The sequence below is a fragment of the Coregonus lavaretus genome (assembly GCF_964263955.1).
Source record: "Coregonus lavaretus genome assembly, chromosome: 22".
In the NCBI taxonomy this organism is placed as follows: Eukaryota; Metazoa; Chordata; class Actinopteri; order Salmoniformes; family Salmonidae; genus Coregonus; species Coregonus lavaretus.
This window is the reverse complement of record NC_140009.1, coordinates 36734583-36747869: the sequence shown is the minus strand read 5'-3', so window position 1 is coordinate 36747869 and position 13287 is coordinate 36734583. Positions and strand designations below refer to the sequence as shown.

At 44.0% G+C, this 13287-nt stretch overlaps 1 protein-coding gene across 1 annotated transcript; it reads left to right on the top strand.

The window, feature by feature from the left end:
• The first annotated feature begins 771 nt into the window (after positions 1–771).
• Positions 772–5634, top strand: inavaa (innate immunity activator a). The gene is made up of 9 exons (XM_084186747.1): positions 772–872; positions 1267–1400; positions 1618–1740; positions 1890–2130; positions 2385–2438; positions 2539–2842; positions 3057–3218; positions 3604–4384; positions 4530–5634. Exons 1-9 carry the CDS (start codon positions 803–805, stop codon positions 4623–4625), a joined length of 1965 nt encoding a protein of 654 aa, XP_084042873.1. The 5' UTR covers positions 772–802; the 3' UTR covers positions 4626–5634.
• Positions 5635–13287: the final 7653 nt, after the last annotated feature.

Genomic DNA, 13287 nt, shown 5'->3' with positions numbered 1-13287 from the left:
TAGGCCATAAACATGAGTTGCACACACACATTTTAAATGCGTTCTACAGTGTGAGAATGTGTCAGTGAAATCAGAGATGTGCCATATCATGACTCTCCAGTGGCTTTATGTGAGCTGTCTGATGCTACAGAGACAGGCTAAGCATTGAGACATTCTTCTACTTCAAAAGCCCCTTGAAGGTTGTTTCTCTGGACACCGATTGAATGGAGAGCTGTCGGAGGGTGTGTGTGCGTCTATGTGTGTGTGTGAGACTTTGGGAGGGGGGAACAGGTGCAGTCCCTAAGAGGGGTAATTCCCTTGCCCTGCAGCCATCTGCTTTCTTTTGGGTGTTTTTGTGGGTCCGTCCCTTTAAACACCCTCTGACACACCTCACGGCGACACACAACACACACCCTTCTGGAGAATGGTGGTGCGCCCTGTGACCGTCGCCATGGCGACCAGTTTGGGATTAACCCCTGGTCCCCTCGCACATGTGCCGAGTCAAGCGTAGGGGCTGCTTCCTATTGTGATAGGAGAACAGGGGAGAAGAGGATGGAAGGAGGGGGAAGAGAGAGATGGGGGTTTCACTAGTGGGGAGTAAATCAGTGTTTAAAGAGACATTTAGCATCAGGGGTGGAAACGGATGATTGTGCAATATTTCGTAATAGTTTTTTAGGTGAAGCAATTTTTCACTTTCCTGAGTGATCTAAACGTTGGATATGTTTTTTTGTGAATAATGATCATTTATACAATCTGATTAAACTATTTAACTCTTTTCCAACAGGTATTTTTTTAACACTGTGAAGAAGACCTTCCAACAGCCATGATGGATAAAGAGGAGATGCATAAAGAGGAGATCAGTGACACTGACAGTGGGATCATTCTCAACTCTGGTAAGAGCTTACACATCAACAATGCTGAACTTTAGATCTAGGTGCAGATATAAAACTTTATAGAAAGCACTGAACAGATTATTAATGCTGAGACCTAAATATTTTTCATAAGGTAGAATCAAGTCTGAAATTTAAAAGTGGAAATTACAAACTTCAGAAGCCTTTTTAAACCTCAAATACGCTATAAATTGTACATTTCCTCTATGGCATTAAAATTATCCTGCAACAGGGTGATCAAATTAAGATCCTACATATGTAGCTAAAATATCTATAATCCATAACGATCGTTAATTTTGTGATAAAAGCTCAGAATGTGGCACCATGTGATGCCTATAAGGGGGCCTGTGCTCTGTTTGAAAAGCTCCATTAACATCATCTCCAATGTGCGATGCAGGTCCCGACAGCCCCACATCGCCGGTCAAGGACTTGACCACTCACACCCGGGCCATGAGGCTGAAGCATCAGGTTCTGGAGGAGAAACTGGAACTGTGTCTACTGGAAATCAAGAAACTCTGCATCAGAGAGGCTGTGAGTAGTCACACTGGAATGAGGGGTTCTAGTCAACACAATGTCTTAACCATTAGACCAAGAGGACATCCTCAAAGTTTGAGGTGACATCTGGGAACGTGATCATGAGAACATGATTCCAAATCACCTCTTCTACATTTAGAGTTGGTGGTTAAGATATAAGAAGTGTGTGTTTACAAACAAATCAACTTGGATTCGGGATTTGCTTTATTTACAGGAGCTGACAGGAAAACTGCCGTCAGACTACCCTCTGCAGCCTGATGAGAAGCCCCCTTGCGTTCGTAGGAGAATAGGAGCGTCCTTCAAACTGGACGACAGACTCATACACCAGGATGGAGAGGTACAGTATAGGCTACTCAATTAGGTTTTGTTTCATTTGAACTGCAGCCAGGTGTGCCAACATCTCTCAATGTCTTGAAATAATTGCTCTTCCTGTTATTTGGGTTCTCGACCCCTGATCTAAGCTAAAAACCCTCTCTCTCTCCACAGGATTCAGAGCTCCACTCCCTAGAAGCTGACCTGGCCTTGCAGCTCCAGATCGTTGAAGCGGCTCGTAGACTCTCAGTGGAGGAGCACCTGTCCAAACCACAGAAGAAGAGCAGGCTGCAGCAGTGCAAGAGGGAGGAGAAGAAAGTCAAGGATCTACAGGAAGCTGTGTTTCAGCACAGGATCAGGAAGGAGTGCTCCTCTCCACCAAATAACAAGAAGAATAACTCAGCCAAACACAGAGGTGAGTGCTGTGCATTTGCTACTGCTGCACCAATCTGGCCACATTGGGCTCTGCAATCTGCAGGGGGGCTAGGTTACGTTCTCACTCAGTCCGATGGAGGTTGGATGGATGGATTGTCTTTTTTAAACACAGTTGTTTTGTTATTGAATCACAAAAGCAGTACATTTCATAAGAATTACACTACAATGTTGATAATTTCCCAACCCCTTCCCCTAATTGAATAAAGTCTTGAATAAAGCTTTTTTTGTCCCCAGATCTGTGCATGTCTGATGACAGCTCCCTGTCTGATGCAGTGGCCCTGGACGATGGTGAGTTATCAACTAACACAGTAGAAATGCCAATGCAATTCAACTCCTCCAAAGTGTCATGTCTGACTCTTAGTATTATGTCTCCTCTGTATATCCATAGACGTTGGCTCTGGCCCTCTCTCTCCCTCAGTGTCTGTAGACCCTCTCCTGCAATCCTCTGTGGGCTCCCTGTCCCTCCAGTCCTCGTCCTCCCAGGGCAGTCTCCAACACACCTCCGGCCAGAGCCAGAGCCTCATCTCCAGCTGCAGTGTGGAGCAGACCCAGACCTCCATGATGGGCTCCAGCTGCAGTGTGGAGTACCCTGAACGCTCTCCCATCCAGAACTCCCCCTGGAGAGAGTCTAGCCTGGACCAGCCCTACCTAAGACCCAACAAACCCCTCTCTGCCTGCAGCAGCAGGTCCAGGTAAGGGTCCTCGTCCTTTTTGGATTGAAACGCTGTGGACTAATAGGTGGAGCAGCTGACTGTGCAGGTCCTACTTCACTACTAAAATATTTGTTCTGCCCAGAACCCCATAAAAAGCTATTTGCTTTTGACTACATATACTGCACTACTTTTCAACTAACAGTTGTTTAACTCCTGCCCTGCCCCCTCTCTCTGTCCCTCTTTCCCGGAGCAGCAGTCCAAAAGGGACCCCAGTGTTCCCTGCAGACAGTAGAGTCCTGCCCTCCCACTTCCCCTCCATTAAGAATCTGGCTCTGAGACATGGACAGACCCACTCCTCCAGCGCCCCCTCTACTCCAGAGCTGCACATGCGCAGACAGTACTCACAGTCCTTCAGGTAAACAATCAATGCTTCAGAACGTCAACACCATAATGCAGAATGTCAACACCATAACGCAGAATGTCAACACCATAACGCAGAATGTCAACAGCATAACGCAGAATGCCAACACCATAACGCAGGATACCAACACTATAACACAGAACGTAAACAACATAGCAACATGACTGTGTTGATTACCTTTATTGTGTCTTCTTGTGTGTCTATTGTTGTGGACTTTGGTTGTGGATTTGTCATAAGTAACATCAATTATATTAATAAAATACATTGACTAGAATACATTTAATAATGAAGTTGCTTTATTAATGCACGTTATAGAGACATACACAAGTTGCATCACAGTAGCTCACTTTTTTCCTCCCGTCTATTTTCCTCTTCTCAGACTTCCTAAAAGTAAGCCCACTCATGACCTGGGTGAGGGACGTGGGCGAGCCAAGTTGCCACGCCGACGGCCGGAGTTCCTGGTTCAGTCTCCACAGTACTCCCCCCAGCGCTTGTACCAGTCCAGCTCTGAGGACAGCAGCTCTGAACACTCTGTCCCCTCCTACACCAGCTCCCCCAGCCAGGACAGCGACAGAGATAATCACATAGACAGGGAGGGCCCCGCACCCACTGAGATCCCCAAGCTCTGCCCTCCTCCCTACGGCTTCCACTACGGAGCCCAAAGTCCCACCAGCCCTGCGTTCAATGGCTCCAACAGCCCCAGCTTTTACAAGAACAACAACCAGCACCAGTCCTCTCCCAGCTTGAGAACAAGAATGGCGGAGGAAGGCCCCTGTTCCCCTCTTTCCCCGCAGGACCTGGACAGTCCCTTGGGGAGAGATCTCTACCTTTCCCCCTCTAAGGCCCCCCAGCACAGGCACTGGCAGCAGGAGGGACAGGGGCCCCCACCGTCATCCCCCAGGCGAGTTCTGAAGCCCCCACCCCCCTACACCCATCTCGTACGTACCCCGTCACTGAGGGAGTACCCCAACCACCCCGCCCGGGTGCTGCCCAGGGAGATGGTGTCAGAGGAGCTCAAGTGCTGGCACCAGCGGAACCAGTTCCAGAATCAGAACCAGTTCCAGAATCAGTTCCAGAAGTCACGCCTGGGTTCCCTGGAGCGCCAGGGGTCGTTCAGAGTAAAGAGACCCACGTCCCCTCACCTCCCACCCTACATGCAGGTGACAATGCCCTCTAACACTCACCAGCATAACACACATTTATCTTAGCATAACTAGCATCTCCCATTTATATATTAAAACATATAGATATGGAACTAAAGGAATGTGAATGTAATGAACATTAATTCAATGTGTTGTGTTTCAGGGTCCCCACCAAAAGGTGATCCTCCAGAGGGCTGCAGATGGAACTCCAGTGCAGTGGTTTGTTGAAGAGGACTCAGAGATCATTAGCCAGGTGTAACCACAGCCATATATACGGTACAGAATGATATGTATATCTATACAGTATATGGCTCTGGCTGTAACCAGGGGGAGTTGCCCTACTGCAGTATGCTATGCTACACACGAGGACGGAAGGACCATCTCTATTGAGTATGTCTGTATTTATTGAGTCAATGGACTCTCTGTGAGATTATACTCTTTGTCCCTGATGAGGGACAACTGTCCTTGACAAAATGCAGAAGAAGACCTTTGCTCCATGGGTATTTGGGTACCATGATAAGCACCTAGCTCTACCACTTGTGACCTATGTATTTTATTTAATGCTTTATGTAAAGCAAGTGTCATGTCTTTGTAAGGCACTTTGCCAGTTTATTTATTTTATTTTTAAAAGAAGGTTGAAATGGTGAGTCAATTTGATTATTTTCTACAGGTTAAATATCATACGTTTTTCTGTAACAAATTTCATTAATTTGTAACTGACATTAACATTTCAAAATTACTGCTTACTGTAGACTCTGTGTCTGGTACACATATTTGCACAACAAGGTTCACCTAGGTTCCAAATGAAGTTACGGCATTCCTAATATAATAATTTATTTATTTAATAAAATGTCTAGACTCTATCTTTGTTTTCTTTCTCTATCTATTAACTTAAGATGTTTCCTTAAGTAGTATATGCACAATATACAGGTAACTGACAAAATAAAGGAAACACTAACATAGTGTCTTAATAGGGTATTGGGTCACCACGAGCCACCAGAACAGCTTCAATGCGCCTTTGGGCAGTTACCTGTAACTATCACTAAATCCTTAATATTCTTTTATTATATCATTTTTAATATTATTTTTGAAAATAGTGTTAGAAAATGCTAGAAAATTGCTGTTTCTCCTGTAGTAGACTAACAATAACATGAAATAAGCTGAATGTTAACCTGTTAAAACTATTCATTTATATTAACCTAAGATGCCTTTGTTTCTAAGTGGTTGGTTTGAAGCATGATTGTGTTGGATGTTTTCACTGCATTGCGGTTTTGTTGTGGTACTAACCAGTTGATTGTATATCAGTTTTGATATTGTTTGTATATTTTTAATAAAAATAGTTTATATTACTGATTGTCAAGTGCCATTTCTTTTTAGAGAGATTCATTTGCAGAGGCATTTGTTTCTAGTCAATATAAAATATCATAATAGCAATATCATTAACATATTTTAAAACTCAGGCACACACCATGTGACAGTTTGCACACAAAAAAGACAACACCAGCATGTTACTTCTGCCACTACATGCAAACTAAGACATTGTCATACTTACATTGATTAATCACAGAATTGAGACATGGTGATTCTTTCAACTCCATGAAATAGGAATGTTTATTGGGTGAAGCTGTTCAATGACCAATCAGAAGCCAGGTCAGAACCAGGAAGTGCTTTGTATGTCTGTCTCCTTCAGGATGTGTTTGTGTTGAAGCTCATCACCAGAAAATATATTTGTCTTTCACAGCAGACGTTCAGGACCAAGCCAGAAGAGGATAATCAGTAGAACCACACAGCAGAGCACTACCAGATACACACTGAAGACAACCCAGTGGCAGTGCCACATCCAGTGGGCCAGGGGGCGATCTCTGCACATAGCGCCACACCTAAAGAGAGAAGCTGGGTCTCACTGATATGGCTGCGAACAAATGTTGAACTGCAATATACTTCCATAGTAGTGACATCAGAGAAAGTCAAAGTATAGCTATCACATTATAAGCGACTTACGTTCCAGCGGTGCATTGGTCGGCATGCGTCATCCTTGTTTTCTCTCTGTTCTCTTTCCTCCTCTCCGTCCTCTCCGTCCTGGCCTTGCCTTTATGTCTGTGCCTTATTAGAGTATCCAAAGGTGAACTTTCACAGACACACATGCCATGTTAGAATACAACAAGGCCCTTGTTTAGCCAATTCCTTGTTGTGTTATTATTGTACCTCTGAACATGTGTGTAACAGGGTCGAACTGTGAATGTGTTAAAACGCTGCCTCTCTCAGTGCCAGGTGTAGGCAATTGTCAATTAATGGCGTGGCTGCCATGCCCAGGTATAAAAGCTGTGCTTTACCCTTTGTTTCGGGGGATCCCCTTACGATTGTACAGGCTGGTGTAATCCTAATTCTACTGTGACCCAAATTGTAAGCGTCTATGGCAAGGTGTGCCCCTCTTCACTGGTAGCTGTTCTCCTTCTCCCTTGAGCGCCTTCCTCGATATTGAATTGGTATGAATTTATTGTGTTGGCCAGATAATCAGAACGTAAATGTATTATGATACTTAGACGTGATTATTGAATAATCAATGACAATGATTATTGTGATAACTATGATGATTTTTTGTCAGCAGACACCGTGCCGAAGCGCTAGGCGCTGAAGATATTGTCCAAATCTAACGCCTTGATCACAACTAAAGCTTCATTGCGCTAAATGTTACGCAGCATCATCTGGATATGTGTGCAACAAAAGTTCAACATGCACCTTCTGCTACCATTTCTGTCAAGCCGTCAAAGCATAGTTTGACGCATGAATGTACTTCTGGTGTACCAAAATGCAATGACGCAGTAGGTGTGATTGAGGCCTAAGCTTTCTACTAGTCCTATTGTGAAATAAAATCTATTTTTGTATTATACCTATTTATTCCCATGCTCCCTGATGCAAAGAACCTGTGTATTATGCAACAATTTCAAAGACTTTACTGAGTTATAGTTCATATAAGGGGGAAAAAGTAAATTTAAATAAATTCATTAGGCCCTAATCTATGGATATCACATGACGGGGATATGCAGCTGTTCATCACAGATACCTTTTTTTTTAAAGTAGGGGCATGGATCGGAAAACCAGTCAGTATCTGGTGTGACCACCATTTCCCTCATGCAGCGCGACACATCTCCTTCGCATTGAGTTGATCAGGCTGTTGATTGTGGCCTGTGGAATGTTGTCCCACTCCTCTTCAATGGCTGTGCGAAGTTGCTGGATATTGGCGGGAACTTGAACAAGCTGTCGTATACGTTGATCCAGAGCATCCCAAACATGCTCAATGGCTGACATGTCTGGTGAGTATGCAGGCCATGGAAGAACTAGGACATTTTCAGCTTCCAGGAATTGTGTACAGATCCTTGCGACATGGGGCCATGCATTGACCATGTTGAAACATGAGGTGATGGATGCGGATGAATGGCATGACAATGGGCCTCGTCACGGTATCTGTGCATTCAAATTGCCATCGATAAAATGCAATTGTGTTTGTTGTCCGTAGCTTATGTCTATCCATACCAAACCCCACCACCACCATGGGGCACTCTGTTCACAACGTTGACATCAGCAAACCGATCGCCCACACGACGCCATACACGTGGTCTGCGGTTGTGAGGCCAGTTGGACGTACTGCCAAATTCTCTAAAACAATAATGGAGGCGGCTTATGGTAGAGAAATGAACAGTCAATTATCTGGCAACAGCTTTGGTGGACATTCCTGCAATCAGCATGCCAATTGCACGCTCCCTCAAAACTTGAGACATCTGTGGAATTGTGTTGTGACAAAACTGCACATTTTAGTGGGCTTTTATTGTCCCCGGCACAAGGTGCACCTGTGTAATAATCATGCTGTTTAATCATATCAAGCTTCTTGATATGCCACTCCTGTCAGGTGGATGGATTATCTTGGCAAAGAAGAAATGCTGACTAACATGGATGTAAACAAATGTGTTCTTATGGAACATTTCTGGGATCTTTTATTTCAGCTCATGAAACATGGTTCCAATACTTTACATGTTGCGTTTATATTTTTGTTCAGTATAATTTAGTCCTGAGGACCTCCCCTTGCATATAAAAAAGGTGTCGTAGTATCGGATACAGGAAAGGTTATTTACAGTGGGGAAAAAAAGTACTTAGTCAGCCACCAATTGTGCAAGTTCTCCCACTTAAAAAGATGAGAGAGGCCTGTAATTTTCATCATAGGTACACGTCCACTATGACAGACAAATTCAGAAAAGAAAATCCAGAAAATCACATTGTAGGATTTTTTTTTAATTTATTTGCAAATTATGGTGGAAAATAAGTATTTGGTCACCTACAAACAAGCAAGATTTCTGGCTCTCACAGACCTGTAACTTCTTCTTTAAGAGGCTCCTCTGTCCTCCACTCGTTACCTGTATTAATGGCACCTGTTTGAACTTGTTATCAGTATAAAAGACACCTGTCCACAACCTCAAACAGTCACACTCCAAACTCCACTATGGCCAAGACCAAAGAGCTGTCAAAGGACACCAGAAACAAAATTGTAGACCTGCACCAGGCTGGGAAGACTGAATCTGCAATAGGTAAGCAGCTTGGTTTGAAGAAATCAACTGTGGGAGCAATTATTAGGAAATGGAAGACATACAAGACCACTGATAATCTCCCTCGATCTGGGGCTCCACGCAAGATCTCACCCCGTGGGGTCAAAATGATCACAAGAACGGTGAGCAAAAATCCCAGAACCACACGGGGGGACCTAGTGAATGACCTGCAGAGAGCTGGGACCAAAGTAACAAAGCCTACCATCAGTAACAAAGCCTACCATCAGCCGCCAGGGACTCAAATCCTGCAGTGCCAGACGTGTCCCCCTGCTTAAGCCAGTACATGTCCAGGCCCGTCTGAAGTTTGCTAGAGTGCATTTGGATGATCCAGAAGAGGATTGGGAGAATGTCATATGGTCAGATGAAACCAAAATATAACTTTTTGGTAAAAACTCAACTCGTCGTGTTTGGAGGACAAAGAATGCTGAGTTGCATCCAAAGAACACCATACCTACTGTGAAGCATGGGGGTGGAAACATCATGCTTTGGGGCTGTTTTTCTGCAAAGGGACCAGGACAACTGATCCGTGTAAAGGAAAGAATGAATGGGGCCATGTATCGTGAGATTTTGAGTGAAAACCTCCTTCCATCAGCAAGGGCATTGAAGATGAAACGTGGCTGGGTCTTTCAGCATGACAATGATCCCAAACACACCGCCCGGGCAACGAAGGAGTGGCTTCGTAAGAAGCATTTCAAGGTCCTGGAGTGGCCTAGACAGTCTCCAGATCTCAACCCCATAGAAAATCTTTGGAGGGAGTTGAAAGTCCGTGTTGCCCAGCGACAGCCCCAAAACATCACTGCTCTAGAGGAGATCTGCATGGAGGAATGGGCCAAAATACCAGCAACAGTGTGTGAAAACCTTGTGAAGACTTACAGAAAACGTTTGACCTGTGTCATTGCCAACAAAGGGTATATAACAAAGTATTGAGAAACTTTTGTTATTGACCAAATACTTATTTTCCACCATAATTTGCAAATAAATTCATAAAAAATCCTACAATGTGATTTTCTGGATTTTTTTTTTTTGTCTGTCATAGTTGACGTGTACCTATGATGAAAATTACAGGCCTCTCTCCTCTTTTTAAGTGGGAGAACTTGCACAATTGGTGGCTGACTAAATACTTTTTTTCCCCACTGTATGTGTAAATTCTATACTGTACCTCATGCTGTTTTTCTTGATGTCCACATCGTATGGCTTGTGTGTGGGAGTGGGACAGGGTGCTGTATAGACTGGAGATGGGTCTGGTTCCGGTGGTGACTGGACAGCAGCAGCGACTTCTGGTTTGTTATCATCAGGAGCTTCAGGTGGTCTTGAATCAGCAAAAAGGTTTGGTTGGGGTCAATTCCAATTTAATTTGAAATTCCAATTAAATTCTTGAATTCACTCATGAAGTGGAGAATTTGTTAAATTCAATTAGAATTTCAACAATCTTCAAGTTATGGAATTGAATTGTAAAACATTTAATCATTGGAATTTAGTATTTTAACATTTCCCAGGTAATGGAATTAACGCATCAAACATTGACTGCAGTATTTGTTTTAAATCATTTCAACTTGTATTTCTATATTTCCAGTATAGCTAGGCTGTCTGAACAGTGACTTAGTCAGCCTGAAAGCCTGAGGGAATTACATTTGAAAATGTGGAATTATTGGGGATAATATTAAATTGGGAATTTAATTCTTGGATTTGACCTAACATTGGAATTGAATTCTCTGAATTCAAAGACTGAACTGGAATTTGAATTGAATTCAATGGAAATTACAGGGAGAGAGAATTGAATTAAATTATCATTTCCTTTACCCCTTGCATGTACTGTAGATACTGTATATGCATATGTGGCACATGGGGATGTGTGAAACTTACTCCTCAGCCTTAAGTGTCCCGCTTGCGTCACCTCATTAGCTAGCTTTTGAGGTGGCACGATCGGCTAAAACGCTTGAGGGAGAACGTTCATGTGTGTTTGTGAGGCAGAGGTCCCGAGTTCGCGCCAGGTATGGGCCTAATCGGGAGGAAGTGGTACTCGCTAAGCAAGCAGCGTGACGTCCTTTACACCTACGTTACCTGCCATCCAGTAAGGGAACATCCATCTCTTCTGTCTTGACCATGACTGAAGGGATGGACTCTGTGATGGAGTCCATTGATGGAGATGGGCTTGAAAGGGACTTCTTACCTATCTCATGATCTATTGAGAATGACTTCTGCAGCCCTCTTTCCCATTTTCTCTTTTCCTGAGGCAAAAGAATAGGCAGATAGTTGGTGTGCGTAGGTGCGTGCGTGTCTTTGGAGAGGAAGGACTTGAACTGCTCAGACCTGGGCTTGTTTGGTGATCACTGCTATGCTGACCCTTTGACGACTTGCACCAATGTGCCACTAGAAGAACGAGAGGAAGGAAGAGAGACAGGAAAGTGATTGAGGGTTAAAACAAGATAAAACAAATATGATACGATGTTTTACATAGTGAATATCCTCTGCATGAAGACAGGGAAGTGCTCCTACCTGCTGAGAGGTCTTATTGGCCTTCTGCCCGAACTCTCCTTCAACTGCAGCGAGAGATACACCAGTCAGATAACAGCATCTGTGCCTATCACGTACCGAGCCATATTCAGGTAGACCTACGATGGTTCAGTAAACCATGCTTACTTTATGAGTAACCTCACCAACGACCTAGACCTGAAGTCTAGGCTTTAGCTCAGCGGGCTAACACAGTCTTGTGGTGTGCGGGACATCCGGGTTTGAACCCAGACAGTTACACTAGTGGTACTTACCTCTAGGGTCGCTGTAGTTCCTGTGGGAGCTTTTCCCGTTGAGTTTCTTGGTCTCGTCCAGCTCTGTGATGTCTCTCTCATGCCGCCTCTTCAGGTTGTCAACGTGGCTCACCATCAGCTCCACCGCTCGACTCACACGAGCCTCCTACCATACAGAGTACACCTACATTGAGTATGTATACGGTATGTGTAGATCGAGCATATAAACACGTAATCAATTACAAATTACAAAGAATAGCAGCTTCATTCTACTCTAGTCTCAAAGTGTCAGTGACAAGTGTGATGATTGTGCCCCCCCATTCATTCAGTCACTGGGGTGTAATGTGTAGCTGATGCAATCTTGCAATCCATAATCAAAGTCTTGAGCTAGATAGCCTAGTAATGTCTGTGTGAGGGAGACTACCTGGTGTACCGCTCCCAGCACCTCTGCTGTGTTGGAGATTCTCTCCACTGTTCCTCTCAGTATATCCAGACACAGCTCTAGTCTCTGGAGGATCTTACTGCGCTTACTGTCCAGACACAGAGCCTTTAGAGTCTGACAACACAGTGAGACAGGTCAAAGCTATGCTACAAAAACCCTCATATACAATACACACCTTGTATGCTGTAAGCCTTATATTCCCCCCCCAAAAAAAATGTTGGTCTCAATGTCAGGGACACAGTGCTGCTGAAGCTTGTCATCATTTTCATTAGAAAAAACAAGGTACTAACTCATAGGTACTAACTCACACTTTCGCTCTGGCTCAAACATAATTTATTTCATAATGATTAAGGGTCTCAGAGATTGTTGAGTGGAAACAAGCTAGAGAGGTCCAATACTTGGTCCAATACTTATCTTCCTTCATTGCAGTGACCCCATCCACCCTCCTCCTCCAATACCTCCAGTGTCTCCCGGCCTCTCATCAGCTCCAGCTGGATGTTCTCCTCAGCCAGGTTCCTAGCATGCTCCTCTGCCTGCAGCCTCTGCTTCAGGGTGTACTGGTCACTACGAAAGGCCAGCGCAATCTGGGAGAATGCATTCTGGATATAATAGAACAGAATGGAATAGAACAGAATAGAATAGAATATAGTAGAATAGAATACAATACAATAGAGTAGAATAGAAAATAATATAATACATTAGAATAGAACTGTATTGATCCTTAATTGGAAAGTAAGGTGTCACAGGCTTTCATACAACATCATAAGTAGCCTCCTGTAGCTCAGTTGGTAGAGCATGGCGCTTGCAACGCCAGGGTGGTGGGTTCAATTCCCACGGGGGGCCAGTATGAAAAATGTATGCACTCACTAACTGTAAGTCGCTTTGGATAAGAGCGTCTGCTAAATTAGTAAAACGTAAAATAAGGGGGGTTGGGAGAATCAGAGAGGGATACACCTTGTATGGGTATTGTGTGTACTATGATCGCAATGCATCATGTTAATGAGGACTACTGACGGATTGCCTCACCTCCACTTGTTCCTCTGACATCTTAGCACTGTGATGGGAGGGAGGGACAGACATAGCAACAGATACAATAACTATTTTATCCCACAGGCTAAAAACTTTCTGAATCTGCAC

Excerpts from the sequence above, each read along its gene's own strand:
- inavaa (XM_084186747.1), top strand. The coding sequence starts at position 803 with ATGATGGATAAAGAGGAGATGCATAAAGAGGAGATCAGTGACACTGAC. Across the intron at positions 1,401-1,617 it reads AACTCTGCATCAGAGAGGCT|GAGCTGACAGGAAAACTGCC; the intron begins GTGAGTAGTCAC and ends CTTTATTTACAG. Across the intron at positions 2,843-3,056 it reads GCCTGCAGCAGCAGGTCCAG|CAGTCCAAAAGGGACCCCAG; the intron begins GTAAGGGTCCTC and ends TTCCCGGAGCAG.